Source organism: Oncorhynchus masou, chromosome 28, assembly GCF_036934945.1.
Source record: "Oncorhynchus masou masou isolate Uvic2021 chromosome 28, UVic_Omas_1.1, whole genome shotgun sequence".
Taxonomy (NCBI): Eukaryota; Metazoa; Chordata; class Actinopteri; order Salmoniformes; family Salmonidae; genus Oncorhynchus; species Oncorhynchus masou.
The window spans coordinates 52,351,108-52,375,701 of NC_088239.1; the positions used below are offsets into that span (position 1 = coordinate 52,351,108).

General features: G+C 42.0%; 1 protein-coding gene across 1 annotated transcript; it reads left to right on the forward strand.

Moving 5' to 3' along the window:
- The first annotated feature begins 5,408 nt into the window (after nucleotides 1-5,408).
- LOC135517867 (TBC1 domain family member 10A-like) lies at nucleotides 5,409-22,729 on the forward strand. The gene is made up of 9 exons (XM_064942540.1): nucleotides 5,409-6,199; nucleotides 18,379-18,478; nucleotides 18,795-18,902; nucleotides 18,990-19,096; nucleotides 19,175-19,289; nucleotides 19,411-19,476; nucleotides 20,049-20,238; nucleotides 20,520-20,674; nucleotides 20,951-22,729. The coding sequence occupies exons 1-9, from the start codon at nucleotides 5,997-5,999 to the stop codon at nucleotides 21,353-21,355; spliced, it is 1,449 nt and encodes a 482-aa protein (XP_064798612.1). The 5' UTR covers nucleotides 5,409-5,996; the 3' UTR covers nucleotides 21,356-22,729.
- Nucleotides 22,730-24,594: the final 1,865 nt, after the last annotated feature.

Here is a 24,594-nt window from a genome sequence, read left to right on the forward strand (position 1 = left end):
CTGTCATTGTAAGCCTGCCACACACACACTATACAATACATTTATTAAACATAATGAGTGTGAGTTTTTGTCACAACCAGGCTCGTGAGAAGTGACAAAGAGCTCTTATAGGACTAGGGGCACAAATAATAATATAATAATAATCAAGAATTTGGTTTTATTTTGCCATCTTACATATAAAACCTTATTTGTTCATCAAAAATTGTAGATAACTCACCACAGGTTAATGAGAAGGTTGTGCCTGAAAGGATGCACATGACTCTGCAATGTTGGGTTGTATTGGAGAGTCTCAGTCTTAAATCAATGTGTGCAGAGGGTCCCTGGTTCGAGCCCAGATTGGGGCGAGGAGGGGGGAGGAAGCTATACTGTTACATTGATGCTGTTGACCCGGATCACTTGTTGCTGTGGGAAAATGAGGAGATCAAAAGGGGGGTGAGTGTAACTGATTTGAAATGACTAGCTAGTTAGCGGGGTGTGCACTAATAGCATTTCAATCGTTGACATCACTCGCTCTGAGACCTTGAAGTAGTTGTTCCCCTTGTTCTGTAGGGGCCACGGCTTTTGTGGAGCGATGGGTAATGATGCTTCGAGTGTGGCTGTCGTCGATGTGTTCAGAGGGTCCCTGGTTTGAGCCCAGGTAGGGGTGAGGAGTGGGACGGAAGCTATACTGTTAGACACAGTCTGTGCTTGAATTTCGTTTTCATGCTAGTGAGGGCCGACAATCCACTCTCACATCGGTATGTGGTTGCAAAGGGCATCAGTGTCTTAACAGCTCGATTTGCCAAGGCAAGAAACTCTGAGCGCAGCCCTATCCAGAAATCTGGTAGTGGCTTCTGATTAAGTTACATTTTCACAGAACCGCTTGTTGCAATTTCAATGAGGCTCTCTTGTTCAGATATCGGTAAGTGGACTGGAGGCAGGGCATGAAAGGGATAACGAATCCAATTGTTTGTGTCGTCCATTCCGGGAAAGTACCTGCGTAATTACGCACCCAGCTCATGCAGGTGCTTTGCTGTATCATATTTGACATTGTCTGTAAGCTTGAGTTCATTTGCACACAAAAAGTCATACAATGATGGAAAGACCTGTGTGTTGTCCTTGTTAATGCAGACAGAAAAGAGCTCCAACTTCTTAATCGTAGCCTCAATTTTGTCCCGTGCATTGAATATAGTTGCAGAAAGTCCCTGTAATCTTAGATTCAGATCATTCAGGCGAGAAAAAACATCACCCATATATAGGCCAGTCGTGTGAGAAACTCGTCGTCATACAAGCGGTCAGACAAGTGGAAACTATGGTCAGTAAAGAAAACTTAGCTTGTTTCTCAATTGAAAAAAAGTGTCAATACTTTGCCCCTTGATAACCAGCGCACTTCTGTATGTTGTAAAAGCATTACAAGGTTGCTGCCCATATCATTGCATAATGCAGAAAATACACTAGAGTTCAAGGGTCTTGTTTTAACAAAGTTAACCATTTTCACTGTAGTGTCCAAAACGTCTTTCAAGCTGTCAGGCATTCCCTTGGCAGCAAGAGCCTCTCGGGGGATGCTGCAGTGTACCGAAGTGGCATTGGGAGCAACTACTTGCATACGCATTTACCACTCCACTAGGTCTCCCTGTCATGGCTTTTGCGCCATCAGTACAGATACCAACACATCTTGACCACCAAAGTCCATTTGATGTCACAAAGATGTCTAGTACTTTAAAAGTATCCACTCATGTTGTCCTGGTTCCAGAAGAAGATGTCTTCCTTAATTGACCCCCCATAAACATAACAGACACATACCAGGAGCTGTGCCAACCCGCCACGCCTGTTGACTCATCCAGCTGTAAGGCATATAATTCACTGGCTTGTATGCGAAGCAGTAATTGTTTCAAAACATCTACTGCTATGTCACTGATACATCGTGAAACAGTGTTGTTTGATGAAGATATTGTCTGTATGTGTTTTTGGGCCTTTTCCCCCAGCATTGTCCCAGCCATATCCACGGCAGCAGGAAGAATTAAGTCCTCCACAATAGAATGGTGCTTGCCTGTCCTAGCCACTTGTTAGCTCACCATATAAGAGCTTCTAGCCCCTTCATATTAATGGTATCTGTTTCTTTTATACATGTCTTACTACTCGAAAGTCGTCTTTATTCTCGCTCAAAAACTCCTGCGGCTTATTTTTCAAATGATCATGTTTTGTTTCTAAATGTCAGAGTGAAGGTTTCCCGCGAGAAAGTAATGGTTAATGTGATTGGATGTTAATTATTTGACTAGGCTACCTGTATTTTACATTGTGTTGTTATTTCGCTGAACACTAGATGGTTTAATTTGATTTTTGGCAGTGAAACGAGGCTACTCAGGCGATTAAAAAAACTCACCCAAATGTATAGCCCTGTTGGAAAATATAAATGTACTGTTTGAAAATGTAAAAAATAAAAAAATAAAACAAGTTTATCACATTTTTATTTGGCGTACCCCAGTTTTGGAATACCCGCTCTAGAGTCCTCTCTTTCTGTCTACCCCTCTCTCCCAATCATTGTCTTGCACATCCCTTTTTATAGTCCTATTTCCACCTTGTCATTGTGTTTCATTCAGTCTTTAATGTCTTTCTCAGTTCATCGCTCGATCTTCTCTATTTTCCCACACGTTTCAGACAATATGGCATATGAGCCTTTGTGACCTTGAACAAACTCACATGCCACTGTGTCACCACCCTAACTGCCCCCTATCTGCAGGCTATCTATTGAATACAGATGCCAAACCAATTTCCATATCCACCCACATGGTGAACAATGCTAAATGTGATGTGTGTTGTGATCTGAGCTCTGTGTGAGTGTGAAAGGACTGCCCGGAAACCACGAGACATACATGTGCTAGCTGACCTATTGTATTTGTGCCAGTGCCAGGTTGCCACACACTGGGGTCAACTCAGGGGTTTTCAGTCCTCCACACATAGGCCCACTTATACTACCAAATATAGACTGACATCTCAAATTAGAGGCAACTCAAAAGTGAGTTGTGTGTAATCATAACTGGGACAGTGTCCAGGATGATTAGTGGTGTTTCCAGCCAAACAGCTTTGAGCATTATAAGTGATTTATTATTAGCTATTATTATTTTGCTATTTATAAGTAGGTTTATTTATGAATACAATGCATTTTCATTATATTCTTCTATTCCCATCAGGCATTATCCAAGACAATTGTTCAAACATGAACCTTAAATGTGTCTCCCATATTTGCGCCGGAGGGTCTTGATATGAATAAGGTTAGCTATTTGCATTTGCACAGAAGAGGTTTAAAATGGTCCTCCCCAAACCCACACATTCTCTGAGGCGGTTGTGGCCCTCATGGTAGGACAACATCAAGAGGGTTAACAGCAAACAAAGTCTGTTGACAGTTTGACAGTATCCCCTACCACCTGCACCTGTCATTTTGGAAGGTTTGAAGCCAGACCCACATTTTGAGAATCATCCATTGCATTAAAGTGTTATCATTCCATTTCTGTGGAATCAAAACCTCATTGCACTCAAAATTCATTAGAGACACTGAAAAAGAGACATTCACTTTCATCTCATGGAGCAGTAATTTAGGACATGTTAGCTAAATGCATCGATAGATGGCGACAAATATCAACTAACACTATTTGCTGACAACAGCCATAGACATTAAAACCAAACACCCGAGATTTATGGGCACGTTCCAGGTCATCTTTGTTGTAGTTGCGCTGCGCAGATGATCTCACGAGCCCTGGACAAGTGTTTGGCTTGTCTGGAACCACATTCATATGATATGGCTGTCATTGTAAATAAGAATTTGTTCTTAACTGACTTGCCTAGTTAAATAAAGGTTAAATAAAATAAAATAAAAATATGAACACATGCAAAATATGTCTATATCATATTGATGTTGTTTCCGAGAACTAAACGTATCCAATCTTTGTCATGTACATATATATGTATATATTGAAAAAAATATAAGCGCATCATGCAACAATTTGAGTTACAGTTACAATCAGTAAATTGAAATAAATTCCTCTTGCACTAATCCATGGATTTCACATGACTGGGAATACTGATATGCATCTGTTGGTCACAGATACCTTTTTTTTAAGTTAGGGGTGTGGATCAGAAAACCAGTCAGTATCTGGTGTGATCACCATTTTCCTCATGCAGCGCAACACTCATTTGCATAAAGTTGATCAGGCTGTTGATTGTGGCCTGTGGAATGTTGTCTCACTCCTCTTCAATGGCTGTGTGAAGTTGCTGGACATTGTCGGCAACTGGAACATGCTGTCGTACACGTCAATTTAGAGCATTCCAAACATGCTCAATGTGTGACATGTCTGGTGAGTATGCAGGCCATGGAAGAACTGGGACATTTTCAGCTTCCAGGATTTGTGTACAGATCCTTGCTACATGGGGTCATGCATTGCCATCAATAAAATGCAGTTGTGTTCGTTGTCTGTAACTTATGCCTGCCCATACCTCCCCCATGGGGGCACTCTGTTCACAACGTTGACTTCAGCAAACTGCTCGCCCACACGACACCATACACGTGGTCTGTGGTTGAGGCCAGTTGGACGTACTGCCAAATACTCTTAAACAACGTTGGTTGGTGGCTTATGGTAGAGAAATTAACATGAAATTCTCTGACAACAGCTCTGGTGGACAGTCCTGCAGTCAGCATTCCAATTGCACACTCCTTCAAAACTTGAGACATCTATGGCATTGTGTGACAAAACTGCACATTTTAGAGTGGCCTTCTATTGTCCTCAGCACAAGGTGCACCTGTGTAATGATCATGCTGTTTAATCAGCTTCTTGATATGCCACACCTGTCAGGTGGAGGAATTATCTTGGCAAGGAATGTAAACAAATTTGTGCACAACATTTTGAGATAAATAAGCTTTTTGTGCACATGGAACATTTCTGTGATCTTTTATTTCATATCATTAAACCAACACAATTTATTTTACCAGGCAAGTCAGTTAAGAACAAACTCTTATTTTCAATGACGGCCTAGGAACAACTTGTCTGTTCAGGGGCAGAACGACAGATTTGTACCTTGTCAGCTCTGGGTTTGAACTTGCAACTTTCCGGTTACTAGTCCAACACTCTAACCACTACCCTGCTGCCACAATACATGTTGCGTTTATATTTTTGTTCAGTATATATGTAGAAGCAATAACGCCTGGGTGTGATATGTGGCCAATATACCAAGGCTAAGGGCTCTTCTTATCACAAAGCCCCAATGTGCCTTATTGCTACTATAAACTGGTTACCAGCGTAATTAGAGCAGTAAAACATTTTTTTTTTGTTATAGGACACGGTCTGATATACCACGGCTGTCAGCCAATCAGCATTCAGGGCTCGAAAACCCAGTTATAAATAAACGACCTCGAACATGGTCTTTGCTGAACTGACTGTCAGCTGACGCTAGCAAGCAGGGTCTCGGTCTAATTAATCCGCGCTAGGCCTGTCAGAGTGAGTTATTGATGAGAGGTTGATGCATATTGGCTTTCAATGGTTTTATCTGGTTGACCAGTCGTTCAACAACACCATCTTGCTTGCTAGTAACGGTAGAATTAGACTGCTTTTTGTGTTGCTCTGATTTGTGTTGGTGTTGTTGACAAATAATGGCATGTTTCTCACTGCTAGCGGTTAGCTACCGTTAATGCTAACCTAGCCAGCTAGCTTATTTAGCTGTCTATCCTGCTCATTGATTCTGACTTTCCATTTTATTTTTCGTTAACGTTAATTGTTTGGTTTGCTAACTGTAGCTAGTCAATAGAGTGGTTTTTGATTTAGACTAGTTAGCTAACTATTTAGCTCTAATATACCTCGACGATGCTATGCGGGTTACGATAGCTAAGGACATGTTGACGACCATAAAACAACTTCACTTCAGACAGTAGCTAAGTTTCTCACTGAAATGTTCGATTTAGAATTAAATAACTGGAGGTTTACTTGACTAATGATATTAGAAGTTAAGCTAGAGAGAGGGTGGTTTAAATGGCAAGAATTAGAATTGAGCCAGGTAATGGACTTCAGTCTGCAGAGTCCATCAAAAGTTTGCGGGGCACCAGAGAAAGCCTGGCACTGACAGATGAAGGCAACTCTTTCGGCTCGGACTCAGAACTAAATGGCTATACCAGCGAGAGACAGACGGATAAATATGGATTTATTGGGGGTGCACAACAATATTCAGAACAATCGTAAGTATCACCCGTCTGTTGATAATTTTCCACCAGCAACGAAGTAGTCTAGATCTGTGGCTGACAAAATTGTCGGTGCATCTTCCTTCCAGATTAGGCACTCTTCATCTGACTAAACGCACCACTTTATTGTTTGTAATTTTCTAATATTCACTTCACATTTTAATCAGTAGTAGCCTGTTATTTGCGGTATCACTCCAGTGGATGCTCTCCACCAAAGACACAGAGAATGGTAGACGCTCTTATCCAGCGCTACTTGCATTAGTTCATACATATATTTCGGTACTTTTTCATAGTCTTCCACCATGGGAATCGAACCCACAACCCTGGCGTTGCAAGCGCCATCCTCTACCAACTAAGCCCCACAGGAGGACTTGGAGGTCAACAGAAAGTTAGTCCTCTTGTTCTGTGTTACTCAGAAGATGTAATTTGTCAAATGACCTGCCATATACTGTCTAGTCCCTTACTAACCTTTAGTAACACCTGCCTTGTCCAGAATGACCCCCTACCCCACCCTTAGCAGGTTTAGTTTGCTGCTCTGTGCACCTCCTTGAGGAAGCTGTGTACAGTGTGTCTGGTCAGACAAGATGGATGAGAGAGCCTGTCATGTAAGTCTCTGCATCACTCAGAGTAACTGATAGAATGAGGGTTGATACACCTGGGGACTGTGAAAGAACTGCAGTTCCATCTTTTCACCCTCTCAGCAGCTACTCTTCCTGGGGTCCAAACAGGCTTGAAACAGTTACATCACCACAAAACACTACTAAGATCATAAATAAAACAATGTATCATACAATATTACTCTAATCTTAAACATTTACAATATAAAATCCAGAATACCAGTACATCAGGTTGTGTGTCTCCTCAGTCTGCGTTGTGCCATAAGGTGTTTTATCAGTTTCTTAAATGTGTTTTTACTGCTCGCTTGAATTACTTGACATGGAAGAGTTCCATGTAGTCATGGCTGTATGTAGTACTGTGTGTTTACCAGAGTCTGTGTTGGACACAGGGGACTGTGAAGAGATCCCTGGTGGCATGTCTTGTCGGGTATGTATGGGTGTTTTGATCTGTGTTAGCTGTTTGGAAAGAGCTTTCAACACCAATACCCCTCTCAAAGACATAGTGATGCGGTCAATCTCTCCTCTACGTTGAGCCAGGAGAGATTGCCCACATTTACATGCGCACAGTATTCTGGATAGTAGCTCAAATCCTGCCTAAAGTCTTATTTCGGAGTAAGCTTTTTACATGGACCTTTTGATATCCCGCTCAGAATATCCCTGTAACCATGAATAAACAGAATACCGACCTCACTAATGCTCTTGTGGCTGAATGGAAGCAAGTCCCTGCATCAATATCAATATACCAACATCTAGTGGAAAACCTTCCCAGAAGAGTGGAGGCTGTTTATAGAAGCAAAGGGCGGACCAATGCCATATTAATGCCCATGATTTAGGAATAAGATGTTCAGCAAGCAGGTGTCCACCTACTTTTGGTCATGTAGTGTATCTTAACTATATGTGGGTTTTTGGCAATGTTTCTTAAACTTAGATCAGACAGAACATTTTCTCAAACTAAATATGTGTTGATGTTAGTTGGCGGGGATCTTTACTTTAGCAGTATTGTGTTTTGATGCATTTCTAATACGTTAACACTTTTTCTAGTAGATGTTTTCGAATACCCCTTTTCCATCTGTTGCTTATTCAACATGTTTGGGATGGAAAGGGGTAGGAAATATATGCCTTCATTTCTCATATATACTTTTAGCTTTAATTTGACATGCTTCTATGAACTTTACATGTTGGTGCTCATGGGGTCCTTTTACATGGAAATGCCCATACATAAACACACAGGCTTTACTCAATACTAGTGGAAGATCATTAGTAAAAAATATACCAAGGTAAGGGGCCAAGACAGCTACCACGAGGTATGCAAAACTCTTCCTGGTTTATGTTAGAGGCTTTAATTAAAGAACACCCTGTTTTCCTTTAGATGGGTAAACGCTCGATCCACGGTGTGGTAGATGTAAAGTCATACTTTTTTTGCAGCAGCAGCCTATGATCGATAATGTAAATAGACTTTAGTACAGCTAACAAAACAGCTCCCACAATCTTATCAATTTCTTTCCGCCAATCATTTGTCTTCATGCCGTACATGTTGATTGACCTTCCCTGTAAGCGTGCTGAAAGTCAGTTAATTTGTTTACTGTGAAAAAGCATTGCATCTGGTTAAACCATTTTTTTCCCCCCAAAGGTTTACTACAGGTTGGTAGCAGGCTGATTTGGTTGGCTGTTTGAACCAGTGAAGGGTGCTGCTTTGCTATTTTTGGTTAACAGTATGACTTTTTCTTCCCTCCAGGCCAGAGTGCTCATACTTTTCTGTAGGCTTAGATTGAAGAGATGGCAAATGGGAGTAGCAATATAGTCCACTACCATCCTCAATCATTTTCCATCCAAGTTGTCATTACCAGTTGGTTTGTCATTATTGATGAACAATATTTTCACCTCTTCCACATTCACGTTAAGAGTTAAAAACGACAATGCTTGTCATTCATAATCTGATCAGTAATGCATGGCTTTGAAGGTTGAGTTTGTTGGCACGTCATGCCTAAGTTTGCTAATCTTGCCAATGAAAGTCATTAAAGTATTTTGCAATATCAGAGGGTTTTGTGATGAATGAGTCATCTGACTCAATGAAGGATCGAGCGGACTTTGCCTTTTTGGCCAAAATGTCATTTTGACTCCTCCATTATATAATTTCTCTTTAGAAGAAGCATTTTCATAAATGCGTGTAGTTTACTAAACACAATGCAGTTGAGGTGACCAGGGCAAGTGTTTGCTTAAATGTTGTCGCAGGAAGAGGACCTCCTAGACTAACACAAATTCAGGGTTCTATGGTGACATGTTGAAAAATGTAGAAGCGCACAAATAAATTTAGGAGTGCAATAAAAAATATTTGCGGAAAGATGTGAATTGCCAGCAATTACAAATACAGGGTTTCGGTGCACCAGTTTTTAAGATTGAGATATAAGCCTACATTGGGCGTATTTATTCTAGCTACTTTTGAAGCTCAGCTCCTGAAGCTCTTTTTAAAAAATGTATCTGTGGTACCATGGTTGCTTGTTTTGTTCTAAGGGGCACTGGTGCTCCCAAATAAAAATTCCAGGTAGCAAAATATTCTTTCTGTGCTTACAAAATGGTAGCACTGTAGAGTCCTGAAATGGGAATAGGGACATTATAATCACAGGCAAACACCTAGTAAGGAGGGTATTTTTTTTTTTTTTTATTTTTTTTTTTAGGCTACTACCAAACTTCCTTCTAATTGCTAATCGAGAGATTGGATTGTCATTTCCATGTAAAAGAGCCCAAGAGCACCAACGGAGTTCATAGGAGCGTGTCAAATGAAAGCGAAGAGTATACAGTGGGGCAAAAAAGTATTGTGCATGTTCTCCCACTTAAAAAGATGAGGCCTGTAATTTTCATCATAGGTACACTTAAACTATGACAGACAAAATGAGGGGGAAAAAATCCAGAAAATCACATTGTAGGATTTTTAATGAATTTATTTGCAAATTATGGTGGAAAATAAGTATTTGTTCAACCACAAACAAGAGATTTCTGGCTCTCACAGACCTGTAACTTCTTTAAAAGGCTCCTCTGTCCTCCACTCGTTACCTGTATTAATGGCACCTGTTTGAACTTATCAGTATAAAAGACACCCGTCCACAACCTCAAACAGTCACACTCCAAACTCCACTATGGCCAAGACCAAAGAGCTGTCAAAGGACACCAGAAACAAAATTGTAGACCTGCACCAGGCTGGGAAGACTGAATCTGCAATAGGTAAGTAGCTTGGTTTGAAGAAATCAACTGTGGGAGCAATTATTAGGAAATGGAAGACATACAAGACCACTAATCTCCCTCGATCTGGGGCTCCACGCAAGTTCTCACCCCGTGGGGTCAAAATGATCAAAAGAACAGTGAGCAAAAATCCCAGAACCACATGGGGGGGGACCTAGTGAATGACCTGCAGAGAGCTGGGACCAAGGTAACAAAGCCTACCATCAGTAACACTACGCCGCCAGGGACTCAAACCCTGCAGTGCCAGACGTGTCCCCTTGCTTAAGCCAGCACATGTCCAGGCCCGTCTGAAGTTTGCTTGAGAGCATTTGGATGATCCAGAAGAAGATGAAACCAAAATAGAACTTTTTGGTAAACTCAACTCGTCATGTTTGGAGGACAAAGAATGCTGAGTTGCATCCAAAGAACACCATACCTACTGTGAAGCAAGGGGGTGGAAACATGCTTTGAGGCTGTTTTTCTGCAAAGGGACCAGGACGACTGATCCGCGTAAAGGAAAGAATGAATGGGGCCATGTATCGTGAGATTTTGAGTGAAAATCTCCTTCCATCAGCAAGGGCATTGAAGATGAAACGTGGCTGGGTCTTTCAGCATGACTGATCCCAAACACACCGCCCGGGCAATGAAGGAGTGGCTTCGTAAGAAGCATTTCAAGGTCCTGGAGTGGCCTAGCCAGTCTCCAGATCTCAACCCCATAGAACATCTTTGGAGGGAGTTGAAAGTCCGTGTTACCCAGCAACAGCCCCAAAACATCACTGCTCTAGAGGAGATCTGCATGGAGGAATGGGCCAAAATACCAGCAAGTGTGTGAACCTTGTGAAGACTTACAGAAAACATTTGACCTCTGTCATTGCCAACAAAGGGTATATAACTAAGTATTGAGAAACTTTTGTTATTGAGCAAATGCTTATTTTCCACCATAATTTGCAAATTCATTAAATCCTACAATGTGATTTTTTTTTTTTTTTTTTTTTGTTTCATCTTTTTAAGTGGGATAACTTGCACAATTGGTGGCTGACTAAATACTTTTTTTGCCCCACTGTGTTTTGGGGAAATAAAGGTGTAGGTAGATTTTTCAACCATTTTGCATCTGAAAAATTAGGCATCAGTAATGGCTTTGATTTCTGGTCAAACAGATTGTGAAGGAGTCTTGGACAACATATTGCAGAAAAAGTTTTAAAATACAATACATCAAAACACAATGCTGAAGTAAAGACCCCTGCCAACTAATATGAATACATATTTATTTTTGGGAAAATGATTTGCCTTCTATTAAGTTTAAGAAGATTGACTTGGGCCTTGTTATTCCGTTACCAAAACTCCACATCTTTAAGATATTTTCTAATGTCTCTCAATCATCAGGAGGGAGGATAATGAAAGTTCACAGAACTAACAAGTAAAGAGATGTGGCCTAAAAAAAAAAAAATATCTTGATTCTTTCCAACTTATGGGCGCTTCACTATCTATATATACAGTACCAGTCAAAGGTTTGGACACCTACTCCAGGCTGTATCACAACCGGTGCTTATTGGTAGTCCCATAGTGCATCCTTTAGTGGTTCCTTTGCAGCCATTTGACCATGAAGGCCTGATTTATGCGGTCTCTTCTGAACAGTTGATGTGTCTGTTACTTGAACTCTGTGAAGCATTTATTTGGCCTACAATCTGAGGTGCAGTTAATTCTAATGAACTTATCTTCTGCAGCAGAGGTAATTCTGGGTCTTCCTTTCCTGTGTCGGTCCTCATGGGAACCAGTTTCATCAGTGCTTGATGTTTTTTGCGACTGCACTTAACTTAGTTCTTGAAATTTTCTGAATTGACTGACCTTCATGTCTTAAAGTAATGGACTGTCATTTCTCTGTTCTTATTTGAGCTGTTCTTGCCATAATATGGACTTGGCATTTTACCAAATAGGCCTATCTTCTGTGTACCACCCCTACTTTGTTACAACACAACTCTTCTTGAATTGCACTGTTTTGTGGCTTGTAAGTAAGCATTTCACAGTAAGGTCTACACTTGTTGTATTTGACGCATGTGACAAAGTTTGATTTGATTGGCTCAAACGCATTAAGAAGGAAAAAAATTCCACAAATTAACTTTTAAAGCACACCTGTTAATTGACATTTATTCGAGGTGACTACCTCATGAAGCTGGTTGAATGCCAAGAGTGCAAAGCTGTCAATGCTAAGGGTGGCACCTTTGAAGAATCTCAAATATATTATATAATTTTTATTTTAAATATCTTCTCTAATTGTTGTTAAATTCAAGGTCATACACTGCATTTCAAACAATCAGCAGTAATCTAATGAATTAAGGGCTTGGGAAGTTATACTTAGGCTTAATCGAAGCCATCCACAACCATGGAACCCACTAATTTTATGAAAATAGTTTTTTTGTTTTTGCAATAAACACTGATTTGGTCTTTCAAGTCTATGAAAATGCCCTTTGTTACACATTTTAACTAGTGTACATTCAATAATATTGACAAACTTCTTGTAGCAGGCCAGGGTCCCCCAACTGGTGGTCTGAGCGTCGACTTTGGCCCGCGTGGTTTTACTTATTTATTTTTATACTGAACTAAAATCTAAATGCAACAAGCAATTTCAATTGTTTTACTGACTTACAGTTCAAATAAATTCATTATTCCCTAATCTATGAATTTCACATGACTGGGCAGGGCACATCCCACACTTGGGAGCCAGGCCATCCAATCAGAATGATTTTATTTATTTTCCCACAAAAGGGCTTTATTACAGACACAAATTATCCTCAGTTTCATCAGCCGTCTGGGTGGCTGGTCTCAGACGATCCTGCAAATGAAGAAGCCGGATGTGGAGATCCTGGCGTGGTACACATGGTCTGTGGTTGTGAGACCGGTTGGATGTACTGCCAAATTCTCTAAAACAATGTTTGAGGCGCCTTATGGTAGAGAAATTAACATCAAATTATTTGGCAACTGCTCTAGTGGACGTTCCTGCTGACAGCATGCCATTTGCACCCTCCCTCAACTTGAGACATAACATTGTTGTTTGACAAAACTGTACATTTTACTGTGGCCTTTTATTGTCCCTAGCACAAGGTGCACCTGTGTAATGATCATGCTGTTTAATCAGCTTCTTGATATGCCACACCTTTTTAGGTGGTTGAATTATTTTGGCAAGGGAGAAATGCTCACGAACAGGGATGTAATCAAATTTGTGCACAATTAGATTTTTTGCGTATGGAAAATATCAGATTTTTTTTAGCTTGTGAAACATGGGACAAACACTTTACATGTAGCGTTTATATTTTTGTTCAGTATAGAATTTATTGTTGGACATAAGACTGTAAAAATACCAAAATCATCTCAAGATTTTTGTTTTGGAAATCTGTTCAAGTATTCCCACGCATAGAGGTGATCATATACAAATGTAAGCAAGGTTTAAGATTTGTTTGATTTTTGCGTTCAATCTACAAATTGTTTGTAGTTATGTTCCAACCATCCGCTCAAGAAATAATCGGCCCGCAGCTGAATCTAGTTGCTTATCCCTGCATTAGGCTATGGAAATTGAACATGGGTCTCATCAATAATCTCTCAAGCCCATTTGCTAGTGATTAGCCAGCTTTTCTTTTATATGTCAAGTTTGGCTAACATGGCTCTATTTGCTAGCTAAGGTTGAACAATTAGCAGGGTGTGTTCATAACCATTTGTCTGTCTCCCAACTGTTTGAAAAGCATGTTGACCTCGCCACTTTGTTCAGATGTTGAAATCAAGTGGTATACATTATTTCTCAATGAGAAATTCCTTTCTATAATTGTTTTATACTTATTGCACATTTATAAAACAGACTGAACAGCTAGTATAACGGTCTTTGGCAAAAATGCTGCTAGCGTTATGTGGTACCCCGACAAACTGAGCAGTTTCCAGAATCAATGTTCATTGATACACTTGTTTTAGGTGTCTGCCCTGCTTGCAACTTGAGTAGTTGAAGCATAAGGGTATCGTTAGAACTTAAACCTTCTCTATTACAGTCAATATGTTTTGGTGTCTGTTGGACCAAACACTGAGTTGAAACCTCTTGTCAGAGGGGAAGATGTGACCTCTCAACTTTGTTGGTGTGAGAGGGGCTTGGTGTGTAGCGGAAGAGGCGACGCGAGAGGTTTCACACTCGCAAATTTGTTTCTCCAAAATTAGGTGTTTCTTTCTATAGGCTTATTTTTGTCCTAAGCTTGTCACCTGCCTTCCCGCCTTTGGGGCAACGACTCTCATTGTTAGGACGGAGATATGAACATCTTGTCATTATATACAGATCTCTGGTATAAATCGGAAGGTACACACTAGAGCGAAGAAGACGAGACTAAAAATACATCATGAGAACAAGCGAACATAAGAGCTCATAAAGACCAACCTTGATTCTTGCTATACAGGCATTTGGAATATCGCGCAAAAACATTTTGAATTAATCAAATTTATCGCCAAGCCCTAACTTATAAATTGACTTAACTAATTCTGTTAACTACAAAAAAAAATCAGTAAAGGAATTCCTGCAGTTGAATTTTCTACAATGGCATCACAAACCACAGTTTAATCAACTGTTACTGTCCTCCCTTCCACTGGCATTCTGTTATGTTCAGCGCATAACTGTTATTTCTGTCCGTCTGGTGGTCTAAGTGTGTTAAGTCTGGACAACCCCTCGCTCTCTCTCTGCGTCCCCGCTTAATGTTACCTCTCCTACATTAACTGTAACCAGCATCCGAACCGACACTGTCATTAAACCTTGAAAAGTATTTGAAATTTGATCAGTCCACCCTAGCCTTGATTTCGACATACACAAACCAGATTTTTTTTTTTGACCCGGCCAGGCCGTCCTTGATTTGAACATCTATAGACAGTTTTAGTCTGGAACAAATCTTAACCCATCAGATGTCTGTTTGGACAGTACAGTGTGTAGAATAATACCCATATTTGCAAAGCAGGATATTGCATATTTCTACATTTGTGTACCTATTTATACATTGCCATAGAGTGACATTCAAATCCATAATTATGCAATTCTTTGTAGTACAGATCAGGGACCATGATGTAATTCTGTTACTGGGTGTAAATCCACTTGACTTTTTTTTCCCCAAGGTGTCATGCCATAGCTGACACCCCATTCTTTCTGCGGACCACGTTGAATATTAATTTGGAGCAGATATTTAGCGTTGAAGGTGAGATTATATTGAAATTTCGTTACCAAACTTTGTATCTGCACAGTTCCAGTAAATGTGCTTTTTGTAAAATGTTCAGTGTAAATTGTTAAAATGTGTCCTTTTGTGTAGAGTAGTATGGTTTGTTAAACTTTGAAATCAATGGTTTTGTTTGGCATACATTAACATTTTAAGTGAATCTGTTAACTTGAAATTGCCCATCAACACTTAGAATGGGGTAGTTTTTTTAGACTATAGTAGACCTGGGTGCTTTGGTTTATTTCATTGGCCTCTTCTGGTGATTGTCAGCCATTTTTACATTTTTTTTTGTGACACGCTCAGCCAAGTCATTGTTGGCTGTACTGTTACAAATGCAGGCGTTTAGGACAGTCCAACAGATTATTCTCAGTGGGCCCTTTGGCTGCATAAGTGGAGTCCATGAAGATTCTAGAAGTCCTGCAGTACCTTGAATAATCCGTTCCAGACATGTCATGACATCTTTTGTAGATTAGTTGGTAAGGTTTTCTCCATTGTAAAAAGCAAGATCACCATACAGCCTCTTAGTTTGTTGTTTACTGCTGCCATGGTGACTTGACAACCTTTTGTGTATTATGGCTTTGTTCTTCCCTCATTTTGCTTACCAGTGTGGTATGTTAGACTGGGTACTGCTGCCTTGCAAAACAGAATCCTGGCCTGATGGGTCATCTCTTGTTCTGAACAAATGCCTTCGAACTCGTCTGCTTACAGCCTATTGTGATGTGCATTTCTCTCCAGTGTTTAGGCTCCCAGTGAGTGGTTGCTGAGCAAGAGTAGGAATGGCGAGGTAACAGAACTTCCCCTTACTTCTGTTAGAATTTCCTGTTTTTGTGTGCTTTGCGGGTCGTGGCAAGTGTCCCACTGTTTTGTCTGAGGATGGATTTCCTGTGAGGAGTAGGAAGGGATCAGCCGCTGCCCTGCCCCTTCCCCCAAGAGTGCCAGGATGTGATGAAGTATACCACATTCCAGCACAATGCTGTTTATGGTGTTTTGTATTTGAGTGAGTGATCAGAATAGGGTTAGGCTGATTATATGATTTGATTGTGATGATTGACATATCTATTGTGATGTGCAAGACTATGCTCTATTTGAACTTTACACATCAAAACTATGCAGTTTAATCAGTTAGGCTGTATCAAGATGTTAGTCTAAATTAACTAAGCCTTGTTCTGTTTTTTGCCACACAGTGAATATTTCATGAGAATCTGACTAATATTGTAAATGTGCATTTTGTGCTCATTTACAAGTCTGGAATGATTTAGTCGTTAACGGCGCAAATTGTTTCATTGGATATCGCAACATTTGGAGTAACATATCGCACAACCCTAGCTCAGAATGATCATCTTTGGACTACACCTGTCCCTGTTTACCTCATCTCCATTTCTGAGATCAACCTCGACCCGGGATACCTGTAATATGATAGTCTTCACTAATCCAGCAAGGTTAATGCTAATCACTCTGCTTAGCCCTGTGCGAGCTGCTATTTCTCCACCTTGTAAAGCAATTGCTTGTGAGGCACTGCTGTGTACACAGCATGAGTGACCAATCTTCTGCTCTGTGGTTTTGGGTCTAGTATCTCAAGTGATCTGATCTGGCCTGCTGGATGGAAAGAGAATTTAGGCTTAAGTGTTCAGCCCATTTGGTTGGATGTAGACTAATGACTGCAAGGCCGTCCCTAAAAGGAAATAAAACAAATGTAAACATAAAGCAGAGTTGTCACAGCCTTTTAGGCTAAGAGCTTGTTAGTTTTAGCCTGTCCAATCTGTCATGTGTTATTGTTAAGTCTGCTACAGAACCCACAACAAAGAGGCTTATCTGGCTGTTCGGTCCTGCTCCATTGGAAGGGAAGGACATGTTGTCCTTCGCCTAATGCTGCTACGGTTACCACAGTTGCCACTACCTTGACCACAGTTGCTACCACTGTGACAGAACGTGTGTGTCTCAAATAAATGGAATTGAAGGGGCATTATTGGCATGGAAACATGTTTACATTGCCAAAGCAAGTGAAATAGATAAACAAATGAACAGTCAACATTACACACACAAAATGTCCAAAAGAATAAAGACATTTCAAATGTCATTATGTCTATGTATGATGTAATAATGTGCAAATAGTTGAAGTACAAAAAGGAAAATAAATAAACCTAAATATAGGTTCTATTTAAAATGGTGTTCTTCACTGTTTGCCCTTTTCTTGTGGCAACAGGTCATACATCTTGCTGCTGAGATTACACACTGGTATTTCACCCAATAGGTATGGGAGTTTATCAAAATGTGACTCTTCACAAGGCTATGCTCTGAGTCTGTACATAGTCAAAGATTTCCTTTTTTTAGGTCCGTCAGTGGTCAGGTATTCTGCCACTATGTACTCTGTTTAGGGCCAAATAGCATTCTAGTTTGCGCAGTTTTGTCAATCATTTCCAATGTGTCAAGTAATGATCGTTTTGTCATGATTTGGTTGGATCTCATTGTTGCTGTTCTGTCTCTCTCATATTCATGTAGCCCTACAACAGATGACCTAGTTTCATTCATTCCAGAGAAAATAGTCTATGCTTAATTAATGAGTGCCAAAAAAAATCTGTCATGGTGGTTTTCACCCCCCCCCCCCCTCTGCATCCACCTTGGTAATTTGACCACAGTTGGTCCAGTGTACTGGGTGTGTCCGTCAGCTGGTTACAATAAAGATGCTCTTCCTCTGAGCGACTCAAACACACGCAGCCTCTTTAGGGCCCCTTTGAACCGCCCTCTCCTCCTACCAAGGGAAGGAGCCCAAGCCCAGCAGTCCTCCAGAACCATGTCAGCTTTGTCTTTTTTTTTTTTATCTGGAGAGACGCAACAATGGCAGCTATTGTCCTTGTCTCATCTTTTTCTATTCTGGTTTCAATGGACACTACGATCATATGGCTCCAGTTTTCTAGTCGAACGAGTTGTTTCTGTAAGAAAAAGAGAGCACGCTCCTCTGGCGAATGATTTTCGGAAGCTACAGGTAGCAGCTTCCTGTGAGGGATGGCTCTTCCTCCTTCCCAGACTCGCCTCATTTCGTTGGTGTCTGCATTGTGTTTTAGACACTGGTGTGTAGCTGTAGACTAACTCTCTGTCTCTCCCCTGACTCCCACAGAGCTGAAGACATCCCTCCTGAAGTACTGAGACAAAGAGAGGCCAAATGGCTGGACATGCTCAACAACTGGGACAAATGGATGGCCAAGAGACACAAGAAGGTCAGCAAGTCCAACATCTGCTGCGCAACACTGGCTGATAGGCTACCGAAAGCCCAATGCTGACCATAACCGCTTTCTTTATCGAAAGCATGTTAACCTTGCAAGCTGTCATGTGTCACCCCTTCTCTTATTGAGTAACTGTTAAGCAGTAAGCACCAGAAAATATGTAAGGAAAGTAATTGTTCAAGTATGTGTTCAATCTACCCCCCCCTTGCCTGATATTGAATGTATTCCACTGAATGAATTCCCATGATTTTTAATCACACTGTACATGCTTGAGTGCTACTGTCACAGCCACTAACTCCCTGCTCCCCAGATGAAGCTGCGCTGTCAGAAGGGCATCCCGCCCTCGCTGCGAGGCCGGGCGTGGCTCTACCTGTCAGGAGGAAAGGTGAAGAGGGAGCAAAACAAGGGCAAGTTCGAGGTCGGTCACTAACCACCATCGCTACACACTAATTCATACAGTCTTGTACTTTTTAGCATGTGAATTCAGCTAACTGTTTTTTTAAAGGAGCTGGACAGGCAGGCAGGAGACCCTAAGTGGGTGGATGTGATCGAGAAGGACCTCCACAGACAGTTCCCCTTCCATGAGATGTTTGTGGCGAGAGGAGGCCATGGGTGAGTAGCTCATTTGACGTGGCCCAATAGTTATTTCTCAGTACAGGTTTGTTTTTTGTAACCCAAAATCGTGTGCAGGCAGCAGGACCTGTACCGTGTCCTCAAAGCCTACACACTACACCGGCCTGAAGAGGGTTACTGCCAAGCTCAAGCTCCCATCGCTGCTGTGCTGCTAATGCACATGCCTGCTGAGGTCAGTCCACGCATACCATCCCTGTATATGCAAAAAATGTTGAATAGTCTGTTACTCACACTGCAGTAATGTGGCATACACCACAGCTGTGCTGAATTCATGTTTGTGCTTTATTTAACAGGATGCATTCTGGGGTCTGGTGCAGATTTGTGAGAAGTACCTTCCTGGATACTACAGTGTAGGGCTGGTAAGACTGACCACAGGTGTACCACACTGATACGCTAACATTTATTTACGCTAACACAAGGAACCAAGGTCACATGTTGAGAATCCGCAGTTTGTTGGTTGTGACAGGGAGGGTTTTATATTGGGGTTTAAAGATCAGGCTTACCACGTGCAGTTCATTGGGTTTTCCCAAGGGCAGAGCTAGAGAGTAACTCGGAAGAGCTTACCTATCACTAAAATACAGTTAAACATTAATTCAGCATGTTTATCATTGTCTGGAACTTCCGTGTCTTGGAAAAGAAAAGCTGTACAATGTTAGGAAACAGTCATGTTGAATGCAGGTATCATATTACTGGGCAAGCTCTTTAGCTGGCATGTGCTGCTGTCATTACATGTCCTGTAGCCTGACGTCTGTGACCAGCTAATGACAAATGGCCCTGAGTGAGCGGGTGACCAGGCAATGTGGGCCGGTTAATGAAACTGTTACATTATTTTAAAAGGAAGGAGTCTGTTCTCTCTCCCCCTCTTTGCCTCTCAACCCCTCCATTTTGTCTTTCTCTCCATTCTGATGGGGGTTCCTGTGTGCTCCTGAAGGAGGCGATCCAGCTAGATGGGGAGATCCTGTTTGCTTTGCTGAAGCGGGTGTCTCCTCTGGCCCACCGCCACCTGAAGAAGCACAAACTGGACCCCATCCTGTACATGACTGAGTGGTTCATGTGTGCCTTCTCCAGAACCCTGCCGTGGGCCTCTGTGCTACGTGTCTGGGACATGTTCCTTTGTGAGGGTGAGACGCAGAATGTCTTAACAGGGTCTTTGTAGTGCAATATGTTTCATGCATGTGGCTATATGAGACATGTATGACATTGGTAACGTGCAATGCATGTCATGCTGATTCTACACAGTAAGCACACACTTACATTTTGTCCACATGAGAGCATTCTCTGAGAGGCACGTTCTTTAGACAGACTGACATGGACACATACAATAAAACACACACATGTCATACAAGACTCTCAGGACACGTTGCGACTTCATCTGTTTGTCTGGTGTTGTCCGGTCGTCCAGGAGTGAAGATCATCTTCCGGGTGGGCCTGGTGCTGTTGAAGTGCATGCTGGGCTCTCAGGACAAGCTGAAGACGTGTCAGGGACAGTACGAGACCATGGAGCTGCTCAAGACCATAGACACACGCTACATGCTGGAAGGATTCCTAGTGCGGGAGGTAGTGATGCGCAACCAACATCCACAGCCAGACTTCTAGAAACATCCATACTGGAAAATGTGTCATGGTTTTTAGCCACTTTGAAAATTGCTGACGAATGTGAGGACTCTCAGGGCTGTGTTAAGGGCTATGGTGTAAACTGAAAAGACCCTGCTGCCACCTAGTGGTACTTTAATAAAACTATGATATTAGTCATGATTTCTGCTACCTTATCAAGCAAGCTGACAAGAGTTTAAGACTGCTAGGTTAACCACTGCCGCTTATGCTCTGTCCCAGATTATAGAGCTGCCGTTGTCAGAGCGGGACGTTGAGAAGGAGCACCTGGCCCAGCTGCGGCGCTGGAAGGAGACCCGGGGTGAGTTGCACTGCAAGTCCCCTCCCAGAATGCACGGCGCCAAGGCTATCATGGCCGCCGAACCACCCAGTCGCCAAGACCTGCGCCAGAACCCCACCATCATAGTCGAGTCGTCCCTGGCAACCAATAAGAATGTGGAGGGCCAGGAGGACAACAAGGCGAGGATAAAGACCAAAGAGCAGAAGAATGGAAAGAACGGCACCCCGGTGGCATCCAACCCTGAACCCAGCGACACCTCTACCAAGCCCACCCCACCCCTCAAAGACGCACCCTTGCAGGGCTCCAATCAGAGCCTGATTAGCACAGAACATGACACCTACCTGTAGCAGATGGAAAGAGCTTGGACCAGCTGGGGATTACAAAACCTGTTTACTGCTCACGGACTCCAGATCTCCAGTATACCCTTAACCTCTGACCCCTTCCCACTCCCACCTTCTTGACTGACTCTTTCCATTATAGCCAAATGCATCTATAGCAAAACACTCCATAAGAATGAAAGCCTCTGGCGTTGGTGTATCTTCCATATTGCCCTGGGTGCTACAACAAGTGTAGACTGTTGTTTTTTTTTACACGTATGGGGGATGTCAATTTAATCATCAGTTGGGAGAGTGCAGCACTTCGTTCAATGGATATACAGGCACTTTGGCTGAGGGTAGATTGTATAGCCTGCTGCTGAAATCAATCACGTCAGTTTATCTCGATCTTTTCTTATTTAATGAAGTCTTTTAGGCTGACTCAAGATCAGGTGACATAACTATGTAGTCTGTTTAGCCAGGAGTCCTGGCCCTGTCCCAGCTGATCCGAGGTCATTACTGGATGCTTGAGCACTACGTCTGTCACTTAATATGTACTGTAGTATAAGACACTACATTGCCAACACACACCAATCCTGCATTGTTAGATTAACAGGAAATGGCAATAGTTAAATTGTAAGCACAATAGAATATGGTTTGAATACCGTAGGTTTCCAACATATTGTATAAAGATAAACGCTATTGTCATTCACTCATTGGTGCGTCCTTTTCTCTCTGGTTGTGGTTGATGTTGATGAACACTAGAGGGCTCTGTGGGTCCATTGTTCAGCCCTGACCAATGAAGGACTTGAACGACAGGCTCAAGGGGAAACCAATCATCTATCATTTATAGTTTCTAATGAAGTTAATTAACATTTGCTGGACAATTCCTGTCACTAGACCAACAATTTGATGGTTTATGTGTTGTAAGAGCCATGTTGTCTAAATCATTCCTTAGTGTGTATGATTCTGTGCAGGGAACAAGAGTCCATATGTAGTGGGAGAATGCCAAACGATGGAACGCTCATGTCATACTCAGCCATGTTGATTCTGCTTTGTCGATACAATGTGCTTACATATACTCTATTTGTGTATACTCGTTTTATTAGATCTGTGCATAATTGCTTTATATGTAATCGTCAATATTACGCACGGGTGTGTTTGTCAAATATTTGCCTTTAGATTTGAACTGCAGAAGTTATTTTATGAAGGGACTGTTTTATCAATTTAAAAAAATATTGCACTTATGTATGGTAAAAGGATTTCTGTAAATTGCTATGGATTTTCACACTTGCACATAGTTTAGAACGTTACATACTATAGATTTATATTTGTCTAAGATGAAGCGCTTTGTCCCTGGTCAAGTCCTTTAAGAATAAAATGTACATTTTGTTTGTCTTCTGTAAAGTTGCCCGTGTTTATTGTGTGACGTCCATGTAACCTCAATGTGTGGCAACCAACACTGACACCACTAATGTATTAGGTGTCTGTTGCACTTTTCATAATAGAAATCTCAAAGCACTTCGTAAGCAAAAGACTAACAAACAAGCTATATCATGACAGGTCAACCAATAGAGGCCAATTCTTTGACGGCTGCATCCTCTGCAGATAGAGGGTCAGTTCATGGCTTGAGTGGAGGAAACTGGTCTGAGGATGGTGATGGAGTCCGCTGATCTTGTAGAGGGCAAGTCTGGGAACCAGCCTGAGTCACATAGCCACTGGGCTTCTCTTCCACTCTGTGAAACACCCACTTAAGTGATGCCTCAGCAGCTCTGGGTGCCAGAAAACACACCAAGTTCAGGATTGTAGCCAGTAGTCCTCCCTACGAGCCCTCTGCCTCCACTGTATTCCTCCATCTCCTATTCTATTCCACTCCTCACATGATGTTCTCAAAATAACAGGAACTGGCAACCAGGTGAAATTAGAAGGCTATACGAGTGATGACAGCAGTTTTTCATATACTTGTGTATACAATAGGGGGTGCCATTGCGCTTTGAACAGAACTAGCAGGCGTCTAATCCTATTGAAATGTGCTAATGATCGTTGATCCTGGGCCGTTTATTTTATTTTTTTACACCCACGTTAGTGTGGATGGATTTCTTCCAGCTTGGACCACATTTGGGAATAGTGGATAGGCTACTAATGGTGAAGCAGTTAGAAAATGAAGCACCCTGGGGGCCATTTGGGAGATTCTCTGTTGCTGGAACTTAATCTGTAAACATTTCAAATTGTGGCCACCTAAGTGTTAGGCCTTGTGTTGGTCTCATTGTAAGTAATACTCAGATCAGAATAGTCTAGCTATCAACTTTCCACATGGCCATGGGTGATGATTACATAGTAAAAGCACTCCTTTCCCCCTTTTTGTTTGCTTATGAGACTACATCTCCCTGTATCTACTTGCTGTATCTGTACCAAACCAATCACGTTTACATGAATACAATTCAATACTCTTGGACTAATCTGTTCTGTCTGTCTCGTTTGATATAGTGGGACATTTGGTGCAAACGAGAGTGATGGCAAAACAAAGGCCAGAGAGGACTGGACAGAGGGTTATGTGATCTCCATATACTTCCCCCAGTCCCCCACCCTCCCACACACACATTAGCCACTTCCTTGGACACCTGTTTCTCTAGGTCTTTCAGCTCTGAGCGGTATTTGCATCTCAAAGACGGCGGAATCCCACAACACGTCTCGCGTTAATGGATGTGCAGAGCCTGTAAAATGTGCAGCAGCACAACAATAAGGACAGCCTTCTCCCTCGCTCTGATGCATTTATCTAGACCAGGGTTTCCCAAGCTCGATCCTGAGGCCACCCCTGGGTGAACGTTTTGCAGCATTCGTGTGAAACTGAAAGCACGAACCACTGCTTTCAATCAGGGCAAGGTGTCTGGTAACATGACTGAATACAATCAATGCAGCTATTCCCTCCGTAAGGCTATCAAACAAGCTAAGCGTCAGTACAGAGACAAAGTAGAATCCCAATTCAACGGCTCAGACACGAGGCATGTGGCAGGGTCTACAGTCAATCACGGACTACAGGAAGAAATCCAGCCCAGTCACGGACCAGGATGTCTTGCTCCCAGGCAGACTAAATAACTTTTTTGCCCGCTTTGAGGACAATACAGTGCCACTGACACTGCCTGCAACGGAAAAATGCGGTCTCTCCTTCACTGCAGCCGAGGTGAGTAAAACATTTAAACGTGTTAACCCTCGCAAGGCTGCAGGCCCAGACGGCATCCCCAGCCGTGCCCTCAGAGCATGCGCAGACCAGC